Source organism: Diabrotica virgifera, chromosome 4 (assembly GCF_917563875.1).
Source record: "Diabrotica virgifera virgifera chromosome 4, PGI_DIABVI_V3a".
NCBI lineage: Eukaryota > Metazoa > Arthropoda > Insecta > Coleoptera > Chrysomelidae > Diabrotica > Diabrotica virgifera.
Window position 1 is genome coordinate 232,916,208 of NC_065446.1, and position 27,230 is coordinate 232,943,437.

At 34.1% G+C, this 27,230-nt stretch overlaps 1 protein-coding gene across 3 annotated transcripts in view; it reads left to right on the forward strand.

Moving 5' to 3' along the window:
* The window catches only part of LOC114327521 (hillarin), a 232,469-nt gene that overhangs the window by 183,724 nt on the left and 21,515 nt on the right, over window positions 1-27,230 (forward strand). For all 3 annotated transcript variants that reach the window (XM_050648775.1, XM_050648777.1, XM_050648776.1), the window contains 7 exons: window positions 1,275-1,468; window positions 2,710-2,896; window positions 7,300-7,433; window positions 12,715-12,858; window positions 13,445-13,663; window positions 19,857-20,065; window positions 22,075-22,205. In XM_050648775.1, coding sequence (XP_050504732.1) covers window positions 1,275-1,468; window positions 2,710-2,896; window positions 7,300-7,433; window positions 12,715-12,858; window positions 13,445-13,663; window positions 19,857-20,065; window positions 22,075-22,205 — 1,218 coding nt within the window. The remainder of the gene's footprint in view (window positions 1-1,274; window positions 1,469-2,709; window positions 2,897-7,299; window positions 7,434-12,714; window positions 12,859-13,444; window positions 13,664-19,856; window positions 20,066-22,074; window positions 22,206-27,230) is intronic.

The window sequence follows — 27,230 nt, forward strand, 5'->3', positions numbered from 1 at the left end:
ACGCACATGTATTTAAAACTAATAATCATCCATAAATTTAAGTTTTTATTACTCGAGGCTATTAAAAATACATTGCAATATATAGATATATAATTAAAGATGTTACCCAATCGCAAATAACGTATCGAGCTTGCAGGTGCACAAATAATCGATTGAAATACTGTTTAAACTGCTACTAAACTAATAGATAGGTACTTGGGTAGTTGTTCTGCTTGAACTTTAAGATGGGATAGTAAGCAAAATCAACAAAACAACTTTTTCTGCAAATCTAATGATTTTCTATATTGTCTTATAGTAGGGGAGGAAAGTATGCTAAATTTCCAGTTACTTGAGTGTTATGGGGAACTATTGGGTTGTGAAGAGTAGGTCCTAAAACCAAAAAAAGTTAGGTTTTCCATAAAGTGGGGGACTTTCCATTTTTTAATTTAATTTTCCATTTCCAACAATCGTTTTTTTATTATAGCGCCATCTATCCATAATTCGAAAAAATGTCTCGAATAAAAGTTGCTTATTTTTACGAAATAATCAAATCTGTAATAAAAAGTGGGCGCTCCTATTTAAGATTTTAAAGTAACTCCCCACCCCACCTCTGTGGGGGGTCGTGTTTGGTGCCATTCAATGGATTTTTCAAAAATATTGAATACGTGTATTTCTCCGACCTAAGGAAGCTTTTAGATTTTTGTTTTTAAATATTATTTATTTAGAAATAGAGTCTCTTAGTTTTCGCCTATCTTTTGTTAGATATCACTGTAGCATCTATTTTCAAATTATTTAATATTAATTTGCTTACTCGACTGTTAAATTTCTTCTTCTTCTTCTTCTTCTTCCTTCTTGTATGTAGGCTTTAAAGCCTGTTTCTTCTTCAATATTAGCTTCCTAAATTGTTTAAGTTATCGCACCAGCTTTAATCTTTTTCTTGGTCTGCCAATACTTCTTTGTACATTTGGTGACTTATCTCGTGCTATTCGTACTATCCTATCCTCTGCCATTCTACTAATGTGTTCGTTCCTCTCCTGTTTCCGTTTTGTCACCCATCCATTTATGTCCTCTACATTGCATGATCTTCTTATGTTTTCGCTTCTCTCCCTATCCAACAGACTTTTCCCTGATATTCGTCGAAGTATTTTCACCTCTGTTGTTTCTAGTAGTCGTCTCATTTTAGACTGTTAGATTTCAATGCAAGTAATTTGTACTCTCCTTCCATTACGCATTCTAACTCCACAATCTTACCTGTAACTTCCACGATTTTTATTATTTTAAATATTTTGTTTCAGGATGAATGGGAAAAGGAACTGGAAAGGCTCACTTCTAAATTTGAACGAGAAATGCAAATTAAAAGGAAACGTGAAGAACAAAATACGCTTTCGTTACGACACCAGCAAGAGAAAGACGATTTAGAAAAAAATATGACGCTTAGAAGGGACAAGAAAAAAGAATCACTTACGAGAAAAATGTTGGAACACGAAAGGTAACAACTTTTGATAATATACATATTATATATTTTATTTCAGTTGTACAAAATAATGAAAATTCCAAAATATCTGAGTATAGAATGGGACACACTTGGACATTATTTTTCAATGGTGAATATTTTCAACATGGATATGTTAATATTTTATGACCTATCTATTGTCTTTGAGTATTTACGAAATGTAACGAAACTACGAATAACCCACGGAATTATAAAAAAAGGTCAAATTTTCTTCAGCCGTACATTTGTCCCACTGTACCCCACCATGAGGTAGATTTGTACAGCTGTGGTCTATGCCTTATAAACAAAAAATATTTAATCCACAAAGTACTTACAAAGCTACTGTTCAGATTGTATCGTAAAAATTTAATTGTTAATTCCCCATCCACTAGTTTTTCTATACGACCTACAAAGTGAACAAACGTTTTCGTTGTTGCAAATTTTATTAACACGAAATCGCTTGCAAGAACCTCGTCCTCATCTAAAAAGCCCTTTATTTCTTAATCACTATGCAGATCTACGCTAGAATCTGAATCACAATCAGCCATCGTAGCGCCTATGTCAGATTCTGATAAACTAGAGTAAAATGATTTTTGCTTAATTTTTTTTAGCTTTCTTTGTGTAGATTTTAATTTTTCACTACCGTTAATTTTCCTTTTTACAACATTGACTCGTTTGATATCATTTTCCATATTTTACAGCTTAAACTCTTTTCTTTACTGGCAAATTTTAGTGAAAAATTAAGAATTTTTAGATTTTCACAGTTTTCTATGCCAAAAATTAGTAAATCATCATTCTTAAATCTCCATTTTAAAACTTTAAACGTATTTTATCAGATAGTCAAAATAAGGGAAAAGTATTAATACGTCCACTTATTTTATCAGAAGAAAGAGTTACTAAAACAGTTCTCCCTTAGCAACAACTTATTGATATAACAAAACTCGTACCATACGAGACGACAATGTATTGAAAAAGAAAAAAAAGAGTCAGTGGTAATAATTATTACAAAATAGCAAAAAAGTGTATCAAAAGTCTTCTTCTCATTCTTCAGTCGAAAAGGATGTAATTTAGTTTGGTGTATTCAAACAAGTAAGATAAGCAAAACATTTGTAAAAGAAGCATTTTTACAAAAAATTCTAAATTAAAAGCAAAAAAAAAGCAAAATGCTTATAATCTGGACTTTGGTTATACATGCGTCTTTTATGTATAGAATTTGCTATATATTTTTTTGCTTTTAGGGCAGCGACAGCAGCATTGGTGGAAAAACAAAGTCACGAAATGTTGGAACTTATTAACGAAAAACGTAGTGAATACATGCAAGCAGAATCGCTTTATATAGATCATAATGAAGCATACACCGAAGAAGTTCAACCTTATCCAAGTCATGCACCTGCCCCGGCACCACCAGCGCTTAGTAAATTTCAGGTAATAAATAAATTTACGTTTGCTTTAATGAACTTTTGCCTATCTTAAGTCTTTCTTGTTATTATTAGTAACTAGAACCTTTCAACTATTCCCTTTCAGCTACGGTAACGCGTACGCGCGTCCAGATATGACTATAGATTAGTGCCATGGACAAGTAAGCGCGTCCATGGCACGTAAGTATTCAAACGAAATTATTTCTGCCGGCACAGGAGCTGAGATTGGAAATATTAAAGCGGAGCTGAAAGGGTTAATTTTTTGTTATTAATTCTCTGTCGCCAACTTCAGTCTTCTTCCAGCCAAAGTTGTATCTCAGTATTTTTCTTTCCCATCTCTCTAATATTTCCTCCTTCATATTATTTGGTGCCTATCTCTCACAGGAGTACGATACCGTGGGTCTGGGATCCCTGCTTGGTATATTTTAATTTCCACGTTCTAGATACACATTTGGATTTCATTTGTGATTTCAGGGTGCCTAACTTCGGCTCATATTTTCCCCTTCCTTATTCATCTATAAGCACAAAGAGGTGCTTAAATTTTGCGACCCTTTCAAATATTTTATACACCCTGTCACTTGCCCCCTGCTAAATTTACTATCAATTGATTTTCTATATTTTTGTCTGTTGCTCCCATTCTTATATTTGGCTTTGTTCCCATTCTTTTCCGTTCTTTGCTAGAATTGTTAAGTAATCTGTGAAGGCTATACATTGGTGCTCTTTTTTAAAAATGGTTTCTTGTGTCTTAATTCTACAGTTCCTGACTACAACTTGCAGAATAAGATTGATTAATGAGGTGGAGTCGATCTGTCTCAGAACTTGACTATGGTTCATTCCACCAACATACGACTGTTTTGGATTATCGCGACAACGAATATTTCAGTGTGCAACATAAGAAGTACGAAAGTAAATGGCCCTAATAATTATTCCAATAAACAGCAATGTAATTTGCAATTTATTTTCGTTCTTCATATTTTGCACAATAAAATATTCGTTGTCGAAATAATCCAACACAGTCGTATATTCGTGGAATAGGTTATACCTGAAAACTCGCTTGAAGTATCTAATACAACGAGTATTTTTCCTTCAAATTGTATTATTATTCCTTTCATGTTCCAGCTCATTTTTTCTACTACTTTGGTCCTAAATAAATCATTTTTCTACGAGCGTGCAAAAATGTCTACTTTCGCGCACGCATTTTAGTTTAGAACGTTTCACTTTTCCGCACGCATGTTACTTTTCCGCACGCGTGTTACTTTTCCGCACGCGGTTTTTACTTTTCCGCACGCGTGTTAATTTAGATATGTTAATATGGCCTTAAAGTAATTATAATACATGCAAAAAACTAATATTTAGATATTATTTACTAATTTATTTCAAATATATCTTATTGTGTTCCTGTTTTAATGAAATTAACGCGAAAATTCCACATCTGTAATTTTGAACCAATCAAAATACGTTATTTTGACAGATCACCATGGCAACGGAGGTATTTTATCGGAAATTTTTTGCTCGTGGGGTACCCAACAGCGAATTATAGTGGAAATTTTTTGACGTTTACAATAACAGAACATTTTTGACAGACTGGTTTTTATTTGTTTACATAATTTAGTTTTGATTCATTTTCTATCACTTGTAGTTACTCAAAACTTATGTAAAATTGAAGAATATACTATTTTCTATCTTGAAATGGTATTCCCATGCAACTACAATGAGTAGAAATTACGAATTTGAAAGCCTAAATAATTGCTGACAAAGCTATGGCGCGCTATTAATCTGTTCATGCAGCTTTGGATTTTCAAATGCAAATTTGGTGTGGAATTTTCTTACCGAATACCACGCGAAGTCAACTTAATATCCGGAAATTTTTTTTTGATCATGAATATTTTTAGAAAATTTCCCTCGTCTGCGACTCGGGAAATTTTCAAAATATTCATGATCTCAAAAAAATTTCCGGAAATAATTTGACCTCTAGTGGTATTACTAGTGACAATTCGATGAAATAAAATTATTTTGACATAATATTCGAAAGTCAAATCGGTAGACAATAACAGTCGTTTTGAATCATCGTCATGGAAACCAAGATCGTCGTCATGCTAACTAATTATATTGAAAGTTTGGTTTTGACAACCCTGTCAAAGAATTAATTTGTGTATGTATTTTCATATTCATTAAATTAATTGATTAAGATTTGGTAATTTTTTAAAGACTCTTAGAAAAAATATTGTTCCTAACTCTTGCAGAAAGTCACTTTTCCGCACTCGACTGCTTGCCGAACGCCCGCTTCGCGTCGTTCGGCAAACTGCAGTCGCGTGCGGAAAAGAATGACTTTCTGCACTTGTTAGGAAATAGTATATTGTGCAACAAGTGCAGAAAGGTACTAATTTCTCACGAGTTTGAAAAGTTGCGGTACGAGCGCAAGCGAGTGCCGCAATTCAAACGAGTGAGAAATTACCTTTCTGCACGTGTTTCACACTATACTTTTTCTACAAGCACAGTTTTTCCTAAAAATAAAAATCACAATTTCCAAACGACGATTAATTATAATAGGTACCTATGTGATAAATTTTAAACTGTATTTAATTAATACCTACTAATCAATTTAAATTCCTTATACCTAAATAAATTTCACAGAAATCAGTTAAAAAATTAATGCACTGCCTTAATTTGTTTAAATTTAAACAATTATTACACATTATTGACATTATATTTATGCAGTCACGGATTTACACAAAACCTACTTCATTCGACGTCTCTTGCACAGGTTGCTAAATCCTTATTGGTTATTTGATAATTATAAAATGTTTAATAAGAATAAAATTGTAAAATAAAACAGTTGTAACATCCATAATTTAGTTTCTATGCTATAGTTAAATATAATAATTGTCTTATAGGTTATATATTTGTCTAAAGTTTAACCACGGATGTAAACAGAATATAACGTTACTCAGAATGCGGTAGTCCACGGATGTAAACAGAATATAACGTTACTCAGAATGAGGTAGTCAACTGTGCAGAAAAGAACTTTGCGGCACAGAAACGTCACTTTGCGGCACAGAAACGTCACTTTTCTGCACACTAATGTCAAATATCTTATACTGTGAGAAAATATCAAGTTTGCTAACATAAAACCGTGCAGAAAAGTGCACTTTGAATAGTGGTTGTAGAAAAATAACTATTTCCTAATTTTTTAACGTTCACCATATTTATAATCTTTTGTCTTCTCTGATATTTTGGTGTTGTTTCGCTTCTTCCAACACAAACAGCTTATTATTGACTTACAGTCTCACTGAGTATAACTTTACAGTCCTTACATTCAAGTAGGTATATCTTTTTTTCTTGTCAAGAAATAATCTATTTGAGATACCATATACTATTTGTATATCGTTACTAATATACCCTCATTATAAACAGTGCCGATCCAAGGGGGGTTTCACGGGGGTCTTGACCCCCCCCACCTCACACGAAAGTAGACATCAATTCAATAATCCTAAAAAAACAAAAACCGAGAGTCGTCAAACAAAAAAAAAGTGTAAGCCCATCCAAAAAAATAATTGAAAACCCACTTATCTTAGGGGTGGTAAGACTAAGTGACCTTGCATCTTCTTCTTCTTTAAGTGCCATCTCCGCGGCGGAGGTCGGCAATCATCATAGCTATTCGTATTTTAGAGATGGCTGCTCTGAAAAGTTCATTTGATGTACATCCGTACCACTCTCTCAGGTTGCGCAGCCACGATATTCTGCGTCGCCCTATGCTTCTCTTTCCTTGAATCTTTCCCTGCATAATCAATTGGAGCAAGCTGTATCTCTCTCCACGTGAAATATGTCCGAGATATTCCAATTTTCTTGTTTTGATGGTATTTAGGATTTCCATTTCTTTATTCATCCTTCTCAGAACCTCTTTGTTTGTAACGTGTTCTGTCCACGATATTTTCAGAATTCTTCTGTACACCCACAGCTCGAATGATTCTAGTTTTTTCATTGATGCAGCATTCAAGGCCCAAGCTTCCATTCCATAAAACAGAGTCGAGAAAACGTAGCACCTAGCCAACCTAACTCTTAGCTCCAACTTCAAATCTCTTGTGCAGAGAACTTTCCTCATTTTGTTAAAATTTGCTCTAGCCTTTTCTATCCTGATTTTGATTTCCTGTAAGTAATCTCCTGTGGAGTTGATCATTGTTCCAAGGTATGCATATTGATCGACTCGTTCGATATTGGATCCGTTGATGACGAGATTTTCGTTATTTCTTTGACCTTGCATCAGAGAACAGTAATTAAATCACCCTCAAGATCCATGACACCCCCCCCAAAAAAATTTCTGGATCCGCCACTGATTATACACATCAGCTGTACGCGAAGACAACTATTCTGTAAGTTTTTTTTGTTGATTAAATAAATATTTTCCTTTAGGTTTATAATGATCCAGTTGAATTTGCCAACGTAGACCAAATTGCAATATCAGTAGCTCAAGAAGACCAAAAATCATTTACAGACTTAGTTAGACAACTTGTAGGACGATGCGGATCGGATGTAGAAAAGGCGAGGTATGTAAAAAATCTGAAGTATAGTAGACTCGGAATTTGGCTAGATAATTTAGACCGAAAATAACAAAATTCAACATTTTAACAAAATTCAGTTTGGCAACATTGTATTGCCGAACAAAAGGTAAAGTGATTAGTGATTTCCATTCATCGCCGTTATCGGTAATATGACTCAGGGATTAAAAAATTAAATAACGTCTGCACATTCTGACCGAATTCCGTTTGTACTATACCTACCTAACTGCTACTAAACATTCACTCAACTACAGCTTTTAAAAATAGTCTAGTCGCAACATAGGGGGTCGCGTGGGCACTTTTAGCTCGCCGCGATTTGATGGTGGTATTATAGGTTTTTTGGGTCGCTGAATCTAATGGAAGTGGTCTGGAAGCCCAAATGTGGTGCGTTTAATTGTTATTAACAAATTATGGTAAAGTTAGGTGTTTTTCAGGAATTATTGGAAGCCCTCTAAATAAATTATTAGTGTTAATGTCTTCTCTGGTGTATTTTTGGTCGCTGAAACGAATGCGACTAGTCGAGATTACTCAAAATGTGTTCTTATTTTGTTAATAACAAAATAATTGGTTATTCGCCGAAAAGCTCGAAATGCGTTATCTACAGCAAGTTTGTAGTCTTTTTCATAGTATTTTTATACGCTAAATCGATTGTACTAGTCGTCATAGCTTAAACCACGTCCCGACTTTGTTATTAATAAATTATTGCAAAAATAACGGTTTATAGTATATAGTATGTTTACTCACGGTTTTTGCTCTGAATTTTAAAAAACCACTTGGAATGACATGAAATTTGGCACGCACATAGCTAACATATCAAACAAAACAACTGATATTGTGCCGATATGTGCTTTTACCCTGGGATGCTTCTCACCCCGTTTCGGGGGTGAAAAAAGAAACTTAAAATAAGTCCGAGATTGGATAAACTGATTAATTCTAAGCAACTTTTGTTCTATACAGTTTTTTCACTAAGTCAATACTTTTCGAGTTATTTGCGAGTGAATATGTTCATTTTTCAACAAAAAAACCAAATAACTCGAAAAGTATTGACTTAGTGAAAAAACTGTATAGTACAAAAGTTGCTTAGAATTAATCAGTTTATACACTGTCGGACTTATTTGAAAGGTTTTTTTTCACCCCCGAAAAGGTGTGAAACTCACCCCCAGGGTAAAAGCAGACATCGGAACAATATCACTTCTTTTCTTTGACATGTTTTTGACTACGTGTGTGCCAAATCTCATGTCAATCAATCACAATGAAATTGTGGTTTTTTAAAATGTAGAGCAAAAATCGTGAGTGAACGTACTATAAACCGTTATTTTTGCAATAATTTATTAATAACAAAGTCGGAACGTGGTTTAAGGTATCACGACTAGTGGCAATCGATTTAGCTTATAAAAATACTATGAAAAAGACTACAAACTTGCTGTAGATAGCGCATTTCGAGCTTTTCGGCGAATAAACAATTATTTTGTTATTAACAAAATAAGAAAATATTTTGAGTAATCGCGACTACTCGCATTCGATTTAGCGACCAAAAATGCACCAGAGAAGACCTTAACACCATCAATTTATTTACAGGGCTTCTAATAATTCCTGAAAAACACCTAATTTTACCATAATTTGTTAATAACAATTAAACGCACCACATTTGGGCTTCCAGACCACTTCCATTGGATTCAGCGACCCAAAAAACCTATAATACCACCATCAAATCACAGCGAGCTAAAAGTGCCCACGGGACCCCCTATGTTGCGACTAGACTAAAACCAAGTTAAAGAGTACCTAGTGACCATGTGTCCTTATAAACTGGGTGAATATTACGAGAGTCTATCTGTGAATACCCAAGCAACACCACAACCAAAATGAGTAATATTTTAATTATTGTATTGCGTTGTTGTCTATACTCAAAGAACGAAATAGTTGGCAGGAAATTGTTGCATGAAATGTTACTTATTGCTTACTAAAATAATAGTATACTTATAAAATTATGGAATTATACACGTAAAATTATAGTATAATTTTACACGCCACTGAAATTACTCCTCTTTCTTCTCAAATTCCGTAATAATCCACGAACCTCGAAATGAATCACTGACAGCTATTTTGTTCTCTGACTATACAGGGTGTAACAAAAATACAGGTCATAAATTAAATCACATATTCTGGGACCAAAAATAGTTCGATTGAACCTAACTTACCTTAGTACAAATGTGCACCTAAAAAAAGTTACAGCCCTTTGAAGTTACAAAATAAAAATCGATTTTTTTCAATAGATCGAACACTGTTTGAGGTTTCTTATTGAAAACGGGCATGTGACATTCTTATGATAGGAACATCTGAAAAAAAATATAGTGAAATTTGTGTACCCCATAAAAATTTTATGGGGGTTTTGTTCCCTTAAACCCCCCCAAACTTTTGTGTACGTTTCAATTAAATTATTATTGTGGCACAAATAGTTAAACACAATGTTTTTAAAACTTTTTTGCCTCTTAGTACTTTTTCTAAAAGTTAGTTATTTTTGAGATATTTTGAATATTTTATCAAATCCACCACATATTTGTATACTGTTAAGTAAGATTTTAGAGACTTTGTAATAATATGAAAATTTATTTATAAATTACAGTTTGAGGTATGTATACTTTGAACCATATTAAAAAAGAAGCCACATCTCGATAAAAGGTGCCTTATCTGAAAAATACTAAGAGGCAAAAAAGTTTTAAAAACACTGTGATTAACTAATGGTATAGCAATAATAGTTTAATTGGAACGTACACAAACATTTGGAGGGTTTAAAGGCACAAAACCCCCATCAAATTTTTATGTAAACATATTAAAAAAGAAGCCGCATCTCGATTAAAGCTGGTTTATCGAAAAAGTACTAAGAGGCAAAACAGTTTTAAAAACATTGTGTTTAACTAATGGTGCTACAAAAATAATTTAATTGGGACGCACATAAAAGTTTGGGGGGGTTTAGGGGAACAAAACCCCCATAAAATTTTAATGGGCTGCACAAATTTCAATATAATTTCTTTTTAGGATGTTCATGCCATAAGAATGCCACATGTCCATTTTCATTAAAAAATCTTTAATAGTTTTCGATATATCGGAAAAAAACGATTTTCATTTTGTAACTTCAAAGGGTTGTAACTTTTTTTGTGTGCATATTTGTACTAAGGTAAGTTAGCTTCAATGGAACTATTTTTGGTCCCAGAATATGTGATTTAATTTATGACCTGCATTTTTGTTACACCCTGTATATATTGTACGTTTTGTATGTACCTGAATGTTTGAAATATTTTTGACGTATTTCTCCATTTTCTCTAATATTCTATATTTTTAAATGAGTACTTTGACTTCCTATAAATCATGTGTAACTTATAGTCAAATAAACTTTGTGTCTATCTATTAACTAATAATATTTCTACTGACTACAGTCAGGCCCACCGAGAGGGGGGTACAGCCGGTACATTTTACCGAGGCCCGGCGATGTAAGGGGCCCGGCGTCGACCAAACCCAAGACGTAATTTTTCCCGTTTTTTTTTGCTCCTCACTGTATGTGCATAATGAATGCGTTTAGTTAAGCTATATTTATTTAATATGACCTTTAACTCTATTTTGAAATATAGGGCCTAGTATTGAGGCGACTGCTAATTTTGATCCCGACGCAATATTCCGCTGTGAAAAATTTAATATTATCATAGATTGTATAATAAGCAACTTAACCAGAAGATTTAATGCGGCAATTGAAATTCATTCCCTATTTAACATTTATGGACATTCTGAGATGAAGATAACGCCAATATTAAGAAAAAAAATAATATATTGTGCGAGTTTTATAAATAAGACGATAGAGCGATATACAAGCAGAATATTTGTGAACCTCATCTTTCTCCAATAGATTTACCTACTTAATAAAACTAAACATCCCAAATTGGAATCGTTAGTTCCTAACGTCGTTATAGCGTCAAGAATATTTTGCACATTACCGGTGGTTGCAAAAGGGAAAGGATCCTTTAGTTTTCTTTCTCGCATAAAAAATGCTATGAGATCTACAATGAAACAGAATCGATTATCTGGTCAAGCAACTTTGTTCATTGATAATGATTTAATAAAATCATGCGATTTTTCGAAAATTATAGACATCTTTGCCAATCAAAAAACTGAAAAAATGCCTATATTGCAAATATTTTCACTATTATAAAAATATAATCAAAATTTAATAAAAGTTATATTTGAAATGTTTCTTATTATTTATTATTGATAATTTTATTTCTATATAAATTTAAAAAAAAATCGCTTTTCACTTTTTGCCGGGGGCCCGCTCTTCACTTCTTACCGGGGCCCGTTCATCCCTCTCGGCGGCCCTGACTACAGTAAATTCTAATTTCCACTATATACAATAGGGAGTTTTTGTGCACACAAATACGTAAACGTAACGCATCTTTTTGACATATACGCTTGCGCATTAATGGTTGAACTCCCGTATCGCGATACGTATTACCTAAGGTTACGGGCTGGTACGTTAGGTTCATACGCATCCCTATCGAGCCGAAAGTCACCGAATGCACACGAGGATCTTGCCCGATTACCTACCAAATGAACATTTCATCAGCGTACTACCTGTTTATAAACATTTTAAGGTTATATTGGTTATTGGTTTAGTCTATTTGAGTAAAATTATTCTGTGTTTGTAATTGGAAATTGGAGCTTCATAATAGATTTAAAATTTTATTGTTTTTAAGTTGTCTATTAATAAAGCAAAACAAACAAATCTTGTATTAATTTAAGAAATACAGTGATCACCACAATTAATAACTAGATAAACAAATGACCTAGTTTCAGTAAAATTTTCAAATAAATATTACCACACTATTTACATTATACCTACCTACTGGAATTCTGATGTAGGTATACAATAATTTACAACTAAAAAGTAGGTATAAACAAAAATAAAACAATTTTAACCTAAGGAAAAATAATATTTTTATATTTAAATAGAAGTAATTAAAACCATACAATTTCATCATTCATTTATCTTTTTTTTACATTTGTATATTAATTGTATATTGTGTGAACATTGTTTTATTTTTTTAAATGTCAACGGAATTTAAAAATGACTTTACGATTTGCTTTACGTTACGTTAAGGCAGTTACAAAAACTACCTATTTTAACATTCATCCTCTACGACACGTTAGTTGCTTTACGTATACGGAGATGCGTACGTTACGTAGCAACAAAAACTCCCTAATAATTTACTTTTCATTTTAGAACTATCTTCAGATGGATCACTGTCAAGAATTTAAATACGATGTCCTTTGACGAAAACCTTCGAGGAGATACGCCGATGGGACTACTAAGAGGCATTAAAAATGGAACGGAAAGCTACCACGTCTTATTTAAAAGATTATGCAGGTATACAAAGTATTTATTGTAAATAGCAAACATTTATTTCATAAATGCCTGTCCTATTTTATAAATCCTGCTTGTTTGGTTGATAGAAGTCCAGTTTATCTTTAAAGCATTTGGAAGTGATTTTGGTGAAGAACTTATACAGGTGACAAAGAAGGCTTATCGGTCTATAACATCTATAATTTTCTATCTCCATGATATCATATTTTCATGTAGTCCCCACTTCCCTAGTCCATAGTCCAATTAAAGCGTATTGGAAGCTGTTGGACGATGTTAGGAATAACCTTTATTCCGACAATGCAGCTATTTATTTTTTCATGTATTGATTTGATTTCTTTTTTTTTCCTTTTTAATGATACATTTTTAACTTTGAACGTCAGAACTTTTTCTTTCAATTCATTTTGTTCTAATTTAAATTATTTTTGTTCCATTGTAAGTTCTTTTGTTTTCTGTTTACAGTTTGCAAGGAGCTCTAATATTTTTTAATATAATTAAGAAATCATTCTAATTATGGATACTGATATAATTTTTCAGTGTAAACGATGCTGTTCAACTGTTCACAAAGCGCTAATTATATTTAATGTTTTAGTTATGCTGGACTTCACTGCGTAGTAATAAAGGGATATTCAAAGTCAGCTGGATATCAACCAGGAGTGATATTCGAAGACAACAGGTTTAGAAATTCTTGGAATGCGGTCTACGTTGCGGGAGCTTGGAGATTTGTGCAATGTAACTGGGGAGCCAGACATCTAGTCAATGCTAAAGAAGCACCAAAAGCTGGTAACAAAGCCAAATCCGATAGTTTAAGGTTAGTATAATAATATAGTTAATTTCTATTTAAAAGTATTATTTACGTGTTTGTTCTAGTATATCTTTCTATTCTCTTTTAATTTTGTAAAGGGTGATTCAGTGAAACGGTACGATTTGACAACGCTGCTGACGATAAAATAGATGAGCCGCGGGCTTGCGACGTAAACGTTGTGAATCTAGAGAGTGGGAAGTTTAGTTATCATGGAGGCGTGGTCTTGTGAACAATGCGCATTTGCTGTGAAAGCTTATTACAAAAACGGTGAAAGTTTTGTGCGTGTTCAACGAGAATTTCGTTTACACTACCATTTGCCGCCCCGTTCACAAAACCAAGTTACAAGACTTGGGCTAGGAACTTTGAAAGTAGTGGAACATCACAAAAAAGAGCTGGCAGTGTCAGAACTGCTCGCACACCACAGAATATTGAAGCGGTGCCAAATTCATTACACGCGAGTGCTCGAAAATCCCTGCGACGACTCGAATGTAATGAATTTTGCACCGCTTCAATATTCTGTGGTGTGCGAGCAGTTGTGACACTTCCACTCTCTTCTGTGATATTGAACCACTACTTTCAAAGTTCCTAAACCAAGTCTTAATAGCCATGTTAGACGGAACTGCAGCGCGGGGCGGAAAGTGGTAGTGTAAACGAAATGCTCTTTGTACACGCATAAAAATTTCACCATTTTTGTAATAAGCTTTCACAGCAAATGCGCGTTGTTCACAAGACCATACCTCCGTGATAACTAAACTTCCCAGTTTCTAGATTCACAACGTTTACGTCACAAGCCCACGGCTCCTCTATTTTATTGTCAACAGCGTTGTCAAATCGTACCGTTTTACTGAATCACCTTGTATTGTTATACAGGATGTCTCATTAATAATTGTCCATATAGTAACTGGAGAAACTTTAGTACAAAATATGAAGATTTAACCTAAAACACTTAAATAAAATATTCCTCCTAACCGAGATACAGAGTGTTTTATTACAAGTATCCTAAAATGATTTTAGCCCATCGTTTTAACACCTTCCAATATTTTTTGTTCAAACTTGACAGACAGTTTACACATGTTAAAATACTTTAACTAGTGTTAAAAGATAGTTTTCCGCTGTTACCAGAGGCGTGCTGTAGGGACATATACTTCACTTTCCCCCCTTTTCCCCCTCACAATCTACGCCACTGTTGTAATAATTATTTGAGCATGTTTTTTTGATTCTTCGTTACTTTTTACGTAAATATCATCCTTGTGTCTCAATGCGATAGAGTGAGTAGTTTTCAAGTTACTTGCGTTTAAAGCTAGCGGATTCAATAAAATATTCAATATTCAATAATTACATGTAATCCATGAAAACCTGTTGCTATAAAAAATGAAGATCCATAAATTAAATCAGAAATTTCAAAGGGTGACTCAATATATTCATATCCTTGTAAAATAGTAAAATAAATTCCTAATGTTACTGTAAAAATTAATCCTTGAAGTCCCTGAGAAAAATTATTTTTTATTAAACTATGATGGGCTAAACATTAAATCAGATTGTGTTTAAAATACACATAATTTTATTGAATCCTTTACCTTTAAACGTAAATAACTTGAAAACTACTCACTCTATCGCATTGAGACAAAAGGATGATATTTACGTAAAAAGTAACAAATAATCAAAAAACCATGCTGAAATGACTATTACGACAGTGGCGTAGATTGTGAGGGGGAAAAGGGGGAATAATGAAGTAAATATCCCTACAGCACGCCTCTGGTAACAGCGGAAAATTATCTTTTAACACCAGTTAAAGTATCCTAACGTGTGTAAACTCTTTGTCAAGTTTGAACACAAAATATTGGAAGGTGTTAAAACAATGGGCTAAAATCATTTGAAGAGTACAGGGGAAAAACAAGGAATGTCACATTTTTTATACATATTGAGATAAACGCCAATAAAGGTTTAATTCTTATGATATCTAAAAACTACTTTGGAGATTCCTAGCAGAATTCTAACAGTTCTAATTATACAGTGCGGTGGAATAAGTGTTGCTCCCCCCTGTTAACTTGTTTATTTTAAGAATATAAGCAAAACGCTCGGACAGGTCGATTTTTAAACTAACCATAGTATATTATAGCATCAACGTTTCGAACTTTACGCGATCCCTCTTCAGATGACAGCCATAATATTGATTTTTTTAAATGGGAAAATACATCATGTGACACCTCATTTAAAAGCTCGTAAAATACTGATTTCAAAAATGTATAAAACTTTAATCCTGTTTGAGAGCGTAGGCGCAAAATTTCGGTCGAATTCTTTCTAAATGCAATCATTTTTTTCAAATCCTGAAAAAACTAATAAATATATTTGAAAAATTTAAACGCAGAATGAAATATTACAGTATTCTCGATGGTCCAAAGTCCCTGAGAACTCCTATAATGTTTATTTTAATAAGTCACAGTGGTGAAAAAAAGAGAAAATTTAGTGTGATCTTTAATTTCAAATATATCATTCAAAATAAACTTTTTGTTTATTCTAAGGGACTGTCAGCCCTCCGTAATAATCTAATCTTTCATTCTGCGTTTAAATTTTTCAAAAATACTTATTATTTTTCTCAGAATTCGAAAAAATAAATGCGTTTAAAAAGTGTTCGACCGAAATTTTGCGCCTACGATCTCAAAAAGGATTAAAGTATTATACATTTTTGAAATCAGTATTTCAAAAGCTGTTAAATGAGGTGTCACATGATGTACTTTACTATTTTAAAACATAAAAGTTATGACTGTCACCTGAAGAGGGATCGCGTAAAGTTCGAAACGTTGATGCTATAATATACTATGGTTAGTTTAAAAATCGACCTGTCCGAGAGTTTTGCTTATATTCTTAAAATAAACAAGTTAACGGGGGGGGGCAACACTTATTCCACCGCACTGTATAATCTTAATATAATCTTAATCTTTATTAACTTATTAATTTAATAATGCACCAAAAAAATGCTTACATTCCATATTTTTGTTCAGTGGCGTGCGGACAATCCTGGTCCTTCGCCTGGATACAAATTCTTAAAAAATTTATACAGACTGATCTTTCCAGTTATTATTCTGAATCGATAGTCTAGTCGATAGTACTCAGTTTTTGCTACCACATGGCGAGAAAAGCCAAAATTCATGAAAAATTGACATTCCTTGTTTTTCCCCTGTTCTCTTTATTTTAGGATATTTGTAATAAAACACTCTGTATCTCGGTAAGTAAGGAGAAATATTTTATTTAAGTGTTTTAGGTTAAATCTTCATATTTTGTGCTAAGGTTTCTCCAGTTACTATATTATGGACAATTGTTAATGAAACACCCTGTATATAATTCATAATATATTTGCGGTTTACAAAGAAATAGAATACTTATGTAATAAATGGTAACTGATAAATATGTTATAACCCTAGCAATCCATTGTTATGGTTTATAAAGTATCACTTATATCTGCTGCAACAAAAGAGTACTACCGTATTTGTGGGTTCCATATCTTTGGGTTCCATCGGTTATACCTGGTCATCAATGAAAGATGAAGTGATATATGCTATGCACTAAACACGCTAGTGTATAAGAAAACAGAAAAGCTTGATGAGTCGCGCACTGCAAATCCTGCTAAAAGTGATTCATAATAGAATATTCAGGAAAGAAACTATCAGCAAAAAAGAAACTATCAGGAAAGAAACTATCAGAAAGAAGATATAGACATCAGCGATTCACAATTTGGATTATGTTAGGGCCTAAGAACAAGGGTAGCACTATTCACACTTAACGTCCTGTCGCAAAGATGTCTAGATATGAATCAAGAACTGTACGTGTGTTTTATAAACTATAATAAGGCTTTTGATAGGGTTAGATTTAGGCTTCACTAACATGACCAACTGGTGGAAGCATTAGAAAAAAGATTAGACTTCAGAGATATAAGAATAATTTCAAACTTATACTATGACCAAAAAGCAATAATAAGAATGGAAGACATAACAGAAGAAATAAAAATACAAAGAGGTGTTCGACAAGACATTGTCCTATTCGGAAGACATATTAAATAAGGCAATGGATGAACAAAACGTAGGCATTAGAATTAATGGCATGATCATAAATAACCTGAGATATGCTGATGATACAGTTCTTTTAGCCGAATCACATGAAGACCTACAGATACTGCTTAATAAAGTGACCGCAGTAAGTGAAGAATATGGACTATCGCTCAACATAAGCAAGACGAAATATATGATAATAACAAACACAACTCAGGACATTCGTGTGATATATGTACAGAATCAGCCTATTGAAAGAGTAAGAGAGTTTAATTATCTAGGTACAACTATTAATGAAAACAATGACACCTCTCAAGAAATACGAATCATAATCGAACGGCCCAGAAGCACATTTACAAGAATGAAGAGGCTTCTCAACTGTCAAGACTTAAACCTTGAGTTAAAAATGTGACTGCTAAGGTTCTATGTTCTATCCGTATTATACTACGGGATGGAAACATGGACACTGAAGAAAATTGACGTGAGGAGACTGGAGGCATTAGAGATGTGGATGTACTGAAGAGTGTTGAAGATCTGGTGGGTAGATAGAATAACCAACGTAGAGGTAATGAGACGTATGCATAAGGAAGGAGAAGTACTTCTAACAATTAAGAGAAGAAAACTTAGATATATGGGACATGTGATGAGAGAAGATAAATATCTGATACTCCAGGTCATTATGCAAGGAAAAATCCAGGGAAGAAGACCACAGGAAGGAGACGTAACTCATGGCTGAAGAACCTTAAGGAATGGTTTGGTTGTAGTAACAACAAATTAGTTAGAGCCACGGTCTCAAAAGTAAAAATCGCACTGATGATTGCCAGTCTTCGAAGCGGAAACGGCACCTAGAGAAGAAGGTATAGCTGGTAATTAAAGAGTAGATGCTGCGGCCAAATCTTCAATTCACCACGTAGAGTTGAGTTAGCAGAAGAGACTTATAGCAAAGAGTTAGAGTACGGGATTAACGCCGCAGTTTTAGAAATGTGGCAATAAAAATTAAATGAATTCCAACAAAAATTACGAAACATTGAGGCAATGGTTACAAAATGAAAGAATAAGTAGTGTAATGCTAGAATAGTAAAAACGATTTGTATAGACTGAGGTGCAAGGCAGCAGTTGTTGCGAAGAGGGCAGCAGCAGTTTGTGTTTTCTTGTTTTTCTGTTTGGTTTTCCCGGGAAGTGTTTTAAAACAGCGGCACAAAACAATATTCTAAAAAAATCATTACTTAGGGGGGGGTTATGGTTTGAAATATTTAATTTTTTTATTATTTCAAATAAAAGTGCATACTTTCAAGAATACTCTGAAAATTTCAAAATAATCGGAGTAAAATTACCAGAGATACAGCGTGTTGAATATCTCTACCTTCGACTTACTTTGCCGCGACTTCGCGCCAGCACGCTTGAGCGTAGTGAGAAACGTTAAACAACTGTTCGTTTTCTCTTTTGTAGATTACTCCTCGATTCAAAAAACATATTCCAATATGCATCACTTTACGATTTGGCAGACAAATAAGAAGATGAAGATGCAGTTGTCAAAACTTTAAACGCATTTTTCTCAAAACTGCTTTTTCAAATGCGGTGGACATTGTAACTGAAAACCTACTCGGCCGATCTACCTGATATTTTGCACAGATTTTCTTGAGACATTTCATGCGGTAACAACGTCGAGATATTTTTCTTTTTTTGCTTATTTTTTGTTCAACAATAATAAATCTGTTGATTTTCACAAAATTTTTACCAAAAATTTCATTTTTTTGATTTCTGAGTGGTACCAAAACTCAAAAATCATTAAAAATAAAAAACTCGACGTTATGACCTCGTGAAACTCATAAGCTAATTAAATCTTTTTGAATTTTTTGTTTCGTATGATCTAGTGACAAGTTCTGATGTCTACCGCAAAATACATTTTTTTGTGAGCTGCCTGTCAAAATTTGTCACCAATGGCTTACTTTTCAATATTTTGGATTGAATTTTTTTCTAAATATTCTTTAAATTGTACTTAATATGTTCATGTAATTTAAAAATAAAATACTTGTACCATAGCTTCGAAAAAAATTCACAAAAATGTGCTTGATATGTTGATTTCAAACCATACTCCCCCCCCCCTTAACTAACCTTATCTACGTAAAAATTATCTTATAATTTATTTTTAGGTACGAGTATGACGACCACTATTTCCTTACCGATCCCAAAGAGTTTATTTACGAGTTCTTCCCCCTTCAATCCGATTGGCAATTGCTCAAAAGTCCCATAACGCAACAGGAATTCGAAGAGCTTCCATTCGTACGATCACTGTTCTTCCGTTACGGACTCTACTTCTCAGATCCCAATACAAAGGCTGTTATGTATACGGATTCTACAGGTAAATTAAATTATTACAGTTAACTGTCATGCATTCAAACATCAAACTTGAGCAAGTTGATCAAATTGTTTACCTTGGATATCAGTTAAATTGTAACGCAGAGGGTCACGGTGAAATAAGATCCAGAATAGAGCAGGCTAGAGCTGCTTTTAGAAGGATGTCTAAGGTAATATGTAACAGAGACCTAAAACTGGCGTTGAGGATCTGCCTACTTCGCTGCTACGTGTTCTCGGTCTTACTTTATGCCGTCGAGTCTTGGACCGTGAATAAAACTGATCTAAATCGTCTTGAGGCTTTCGAAATGAGGTGCTATAGAAGAATTTTAATTTTATTGGGTGGAGAAGATTAGAAACTCCACAATACTAGAACGTCTCAGCAAAACTACTGAGACCTTAAAAAGCATCAAGAAGAGAAAGCTGGCGTATCTCGGACATGTAATGGGAGGTCCAATATTTAATATAGGTTGGGGAACATCCATAAACTACGTCGTTGAAAAGGGGAGGGGGACTTTACTTATTACGATAGTATACGACAGGGGGGGACCATGAGTGCACATCCGACGTCGTTCGATATTAGAATTAGTATATTACTTTTATCGCATACTTTTCATTTCGTTTTTATCATTCACAGCCTTATAGCAATATTACTAGCAGTTGTGTACAGAGTAACAAACAATAAAACATTGTTCTATGTCTTTAAACAAACGCTTCTAAACAGAACAACGTCTGGAAGCAATAAATATTAAACTGTTCATTTATTTACTGAATACTCTGTGTGAAACAATTCTACAAGAATGAATAGAAATAAAATATTCTATTCTATTTAGTTAGTACATTGTATTTATACTTAATAAAAGAAATGGCGTTGAAATCAAAACAAAATAAGTATCAAGATTCAGATGATGCAGTTAAGAAAGCATAGGAACTCCGATAAAAGTGTTGTCTTTTGTCCCAATAAAGCGAATTAGTTGTACAGTGAATTGAGAGAAAAAAGTACGAGGATATTAATGAGCTACATAGTAATACTGATTTGGATACATTCGTATAAATAAACTTTGAGAGCTAACTTAAAAAAAATCTTGAAATAACATGGAATTAAAAAAAAAATCATTAAAAGGGGGTCATGAGTTGCACTTGCGACGTGGGTATGAGGGGGGGTCAACTGTAAACGACGGTTTACGACGGAAGGGGAGGAGGGTATTAAAAACTTCAAAATTTTTACGACGTAGTTTATGGATGTTCCCTTGCTACAAAATATTATACAAGTGAAATAGCAGGCAAACGCAGTTCAGGACAAAGAAGGACTACATGATTTAAGAACTTGCGAGATTGGTTTGATATTGATTCTTCTTCTTTATGTGCCATCTCCTCTAAGAAGGTCGGCAACCATCATGGCAATTCGCACTTTCGATACCGCTGCTCTAAAGAGATCAGCAGAGAAGTGCATTTAAACCAAGCTCTCAAATTGTTTAACCAGGAGATACGTCTTCTTCCACGACTCCTTCTATCCTGTATTCTTCCTTGTATTATTAATTGCAATAAGTTATAACGTTCGCCCCTCATGACATGTCCCAGATATTGCAGTTTTATATCTTTAATTGTATTTATAAACTCTCTGGTATTGATACAAGCATGCTATTTAGGGTGGCAGTGAATAAAATTCAGATAGCTATGATTTTAATCATCATCTGAACGGACATGGTGCACGAAGCAGAAGATTGAAACATCTGTTCATCTGAATGTTCTTATTGTGTTGAGAAAACATCGCACAAAAACTCTTATTAAAAACTCAAACTATAGAACGCACAGATTTGCTATTTTTCCTGAAAGCCTGAAATGAAAGAAATCTTCCGCTTTCTAATGTTTTTGATAGAAATGTTTACCTTGACCATAAATTAACTCTTTAGATCACAGGTAAATAACGTCGTTTGGCCTTTTTTCCGATTTCCAATCTCCGATAGGAGCAGCACACGAAGATGATAATGTTACTAATCTTAAAAATTGTTCTAGGTGCTGCTACTGTTAAAATTGCTATGCCATCTCATATGCAAGCAACTTTGATCTTCCATTACAATTTGAAGTTCTACGATAGCGAAGGTGATACGTTTGAAGGTGTTTCCTTGAAAAGATTTGTCATGCAAGTAAGTAAAAATAGTAGTATTTGTAAATTAAGAAAAGAACGTATGGTGTACAATATATAATGTATAATGTAGGATATTGACCAACCAACTAAAACAACAGATAAAAATTGAAATCATTTTCTTCTAGTTGTCGACTGGTTTACAAAGTTCATGTTTATACATACTTTGGCTAATGTTACTGCAAAAACTATTTTATTACATATTGTCGCCCCATGTTGGGCGCCGTTGAGTAACAATATAGCAACCAATGTGTAACAATAAAGCAACAACCTAGATATCTGAGTGCTAATTATTTTAACAATAAACGACACCTTATTATACTAACTAATTATATTTATTAAATATAAAGAAATAAAATTTAGCTTGAAAAAAGTATCGTTATTTTCGTCGTGGCCAATATAAGCCTCATGGGACTACTTTTTACAATGAACTATTTTAAATGGGAAATAAGCCACAATTTTACCAAAAAAATGAATTTATTAACGTTTCGACGCCCAAGTCGGGTATCGTTGTCAAAATACAAAATAATACTAAATAAATAATACTTTTTACAATTTGAACACTTGATCGAACTTTTTTCGATTTAGATCTTGAAAATAAATCGTTGAATTAGATGCAGGCTACATCCAAATATTATCTTCTGAACTATCTAATCTACTTTGACTCATTTAGAAACTGCTTTTCCTTTTAAAATAGACTGTTTGGAATTTCCGTTATCTTTCATATTTAACTCCTTTACACCCTTTCCCTTTGGAATTTTGTTCTTAAGTTCCCCTTCTAGTTCAACTTTATAGGGTAAAGAACTCAATACTACTGATTTACCTCTCTTTCTCTTACTGGGATTCTTGTCGTTTTTGGAATCTTATATTGCTTTGGTGGAACCCGAACAACTACAACGTGCTCGAGCTGTTGAAGGAGCAACAATATGGGAGCTCCCATGTAATACTCCCACAATCAAAATATCAATAACTATACAGAGACCCATACAATAGGGTGGAGCGAAGTTGACCGATATTTTTCATTTTCCTTTTTTTGAAATGGGCTAGTACCCAAAAGTTGTCTATTAGGTAGTATATTATAGGAAAAAAAAATCAACCCCCTGTGTTGTAATTTGGAGGTTCCCCCCGGGACTTGAAATTTGCCTATAACGTTGTATACATTAATAGCAGCTCTTCATTTGTATTTTATATTTTAGCATTAAAATGCAACCCAGAACTCACCACGAGGAGGTGGCTGCTAAACGAGTTCAACCACCACCCCCCTCTGCCACCGCCCTCCACCCCCAAAAATTCTTTTCACCCCCTAACTCATAATGTAAATATGGTATTATGTAGTGTATAGTGAGTACACAATGTTTTGTATTAAAATGCGGCATCTGTTGTCGTGAGTCTAATCTTGATTTGATAAATCCATCCCTGTTGTCCTCCCCACTGACCGCCATAGAAGCTTCGGTAACCAGTCTGACACATCGTTCAACTGCTTGAGTATTACATGGATATTTAACAATTTCCATTTGATCTGGCACTTCTATCATAGCTAAAATGTCTTTGTTAGAAATATTAGCTAGTAATGGAGGTTCCGTCAGCCTGCAAGACTGCCAATTGATGAGTTCCACAAAGTCTGTGGCATTAAAATTAATTTTTGGAATAGTAAAAAATCTTATATAATGATTATTCTGATTTTGCTGACGAATTTTCAAGAGACGACGATAACCTAGCTCCCTTATGGACTTGGTTTCATCTGTTACCATCGCAAGTAACAGATTTTCTGGATGAGCATAGAAACCATTTCTCTGAATGACGGGATCAATAATTTCCAAAAGTTTCTTGTCAAAATTTCTGGACCATCTAATCATATTCAACAGATGACGAGGACCGTCCTTACATAACGGCTTCAGGTTAATATGGAACCATAAAGGTGCGTACACCTTTAGTACGTATTCGCTTAGAATTTGAAGATTACTTGAGACTTCATTTGTGGATATATAAAGTCTAAGTATCCTATTTGCAGCTGTTAGCCAACGGGAATGGGATAATTTGCCAGGGTTTCGATTGGCTAGGCTCTCCGTGCAAATGCCAGAAGTAACAGTTTGACATATATCCCACAAATATTTTTGATCGGTACTTAAAACATCAGGAACAAGCACTGGAAAGTTTCCACTCTGTATTGGATTAAATGACACAACTGGCAAATTTTAACAGCTTTCTAAAGCTTTTCCAATAGTACCAGAATATCCGCTAGGTCCTGTTGAAGGTCCATCTAACTTTTGAAGTAAGTGCCTTAGGGGTAATTCATTTGCGTGAAAAAGGCAGATCAACCACTGCACGGGGCGTTTAAGACATAGTTCCATCATTCTTATGGCACCATTTTTATTTCCAGTATTCACAACTGCTCCGTCACATCCGATAGCATTTAAATGGGAAAAGTCCACCTTTGTCTCTAAGAACTTTACGATTGCTTGTTTAATATGAGATGCAGTTCCAGACTGCGGCGTCACATGTCCTATATACTTGACGGGGGAGAATCAAATTGATGTTGTAAACCATAAAAATACCGTGTATGTAATATATCTTATTATTGTAAAATTCGAAGCGTTCGGGGAACCTCGGAAATATTTTTAATTTATTTGTGCTTTTAACACGTTATTTTGTATACCGATAGACAACTTTTGCACACTACCCCACTTCAAATTTCGAAAATTGAATTTTTCGCTCCACCCTACCATACAACTCCGAATCGGAGATGGCGGTAACCGTTCACTCCACGGCTACACGGATCCTGTTCGATTACGAGCGGCGCATCTCCTCGCTACACAGTTCCACCAGTCAGATTGGCCTACCTGTTCACTACACTGGTTAGACAGGGAGTCTAGAGCTTGATCGCCGCAAGACTGATTATTCTTCTTCGGTTCTCTCCTTAGATACTAGTGATGTTGAAAAAGTAACTATTCGTTACAAAGTACTCGTTACTTACGAATACCGAAAGTAACGATTACTATACAGATAGGCAAATCGTTACTTTGATTACTCTGATTACTTCGTTACTTCGTACCAATCGTATCAGGGTGAGTAACGACTATTGTATCTACTTTGATTACTCTAATTACTTCGTACCAGTCATATCAGAGCGAGTAACGACTATTGTATCTATAACCAGTACCATTGATTACTTTCTCTAGACTGACCGGAAAAATGTGGAAATGATAATGTTTCTACAGTCCACGAGGAAAGAATGTCCTGTAGTTGGCTGTATACCATTTATTACAAAAAACTATGAAATCCTTTATAAAAGGTATATTTGTTAAAATCCCTATTGGGACCGTGCAAGTTCGGCAAAGCGACCCCTATTTCTACGCTTTGTACTTTTATTCGCACTTTTAATTATATTGGCCAATTATATTAGTCCTGGTTACTGGATAATTGTCAAGGCCATAGTCCAAAAAAATAATAAGAAGAAAAAATAAGATGCAGGTTATGTTATGCAAACGTAAACAATTGTATGTAGTAAATAAAATTAGTTATTAAAATGCAGTACTGCAAGCAAAATACAATTAATTAAATTATAATAATTGCATATCATATCAATATTGTGGAGCAATATATAATTTTTCTGGTTCAATGACAGAAGATATGAAATATACGTCAATTTGACTATTTCAATTGACAATTTGAATTATTTAAGATAGTTGCAATATTTCTCCGCGACTCGCGCACGGTCGTTTCTCGTTTTCCTTCCAAGAACTTGCACACCACGAATACAGGAACATATATCCCTAGATCACAGAACAGAACTAGTTTTCAATCGGGTGACCGATCATCATCAGTGATTCCCTAAAATGTGTATAACCTGATAAAATAATGTAAAGTATTTAAAATTTTGACTATGATTTTAAAAAGTTATGGTTTGTACTCACTTGAATCGAACATGCTAACCACCAAAGTAAAAATATTAGGGTAAAAACCCTTTAAACTTAATCCGTCATAGGAACATATAAAAATGATGTGATTTTACACATGGATGTATAAAATATCCAATGTTTCACTCTCGAGGTACCATTGAGCTAAAGACTTGATCACATCATGGCTGTGTAGAAGCAAGTGACAGGGTTTCCGCTATCAAAGTCGCTTGCTTCTACACAGCCATGATGTGATCAAGTCAAATTTAGCTCAATGGTACCTCGAGAGTGAAACATTGGATATTTTATACATCCATGTGTAAAATCACATCATTTTTATATGTTCCTATGACGGATTAAGTTTAAAGGGTTTTTACCCTAATATTTTTATTTTGGTGGTTAGCATGTTCGATTCAAGTGAGTACAACCCATAACTTTTTAAAATCATAATCAAAATTTTAAATACTGTAGCGTGATTAGTGTAATTACTTCTAATTACAATAAAACTAGCGGTTCGTAATTTATATACGACTTTATTTATATAAGTTACAGACGAATTTATCTTATACACTAAACTTATTCACAAAATATGCCCGTATTTATACCCAGTTGTTATTCTGGAACAATCGACTCCCATCTCGAGCTATCGGCTTGTTCCGCCTACGTGACGTACCTTCCAGAATTCTCCGGCGAGGCCTAGCACATCCGATTACGTCATTCTCGAGGTGTTTACTGTTATACGGGGATCGGCCAAGATTTCTCTTCCGCTACACTGCTCCCCTCTTAAGATCTGAGCGTCTCGATCAGCAACTCTAAATGAAGGCCCAGGATGGCGGAATCTACACGACTCTCCAGCTCTGCATACACCCTTCAAGAAGAAATAACAGTCTACTGTCTTTGAAGGGTACGACATCTTCGGGTTCATGCAACACACAGTGATTTGTACACCAGTTCCTCTGAAGACCACTTCAAGCATGCTTCTCACAATCTTCCAATCCAGATTTTCTACTGCATGGCCTATTTTTGGTAAAGCCAAATTTTTGATGTCATAATTACACACGATTTTCTTCAAATTAGTTAGAACACGCCATATGTTCTCGTAGCTTGGCGTGTCCGTATAAGACTTTCTG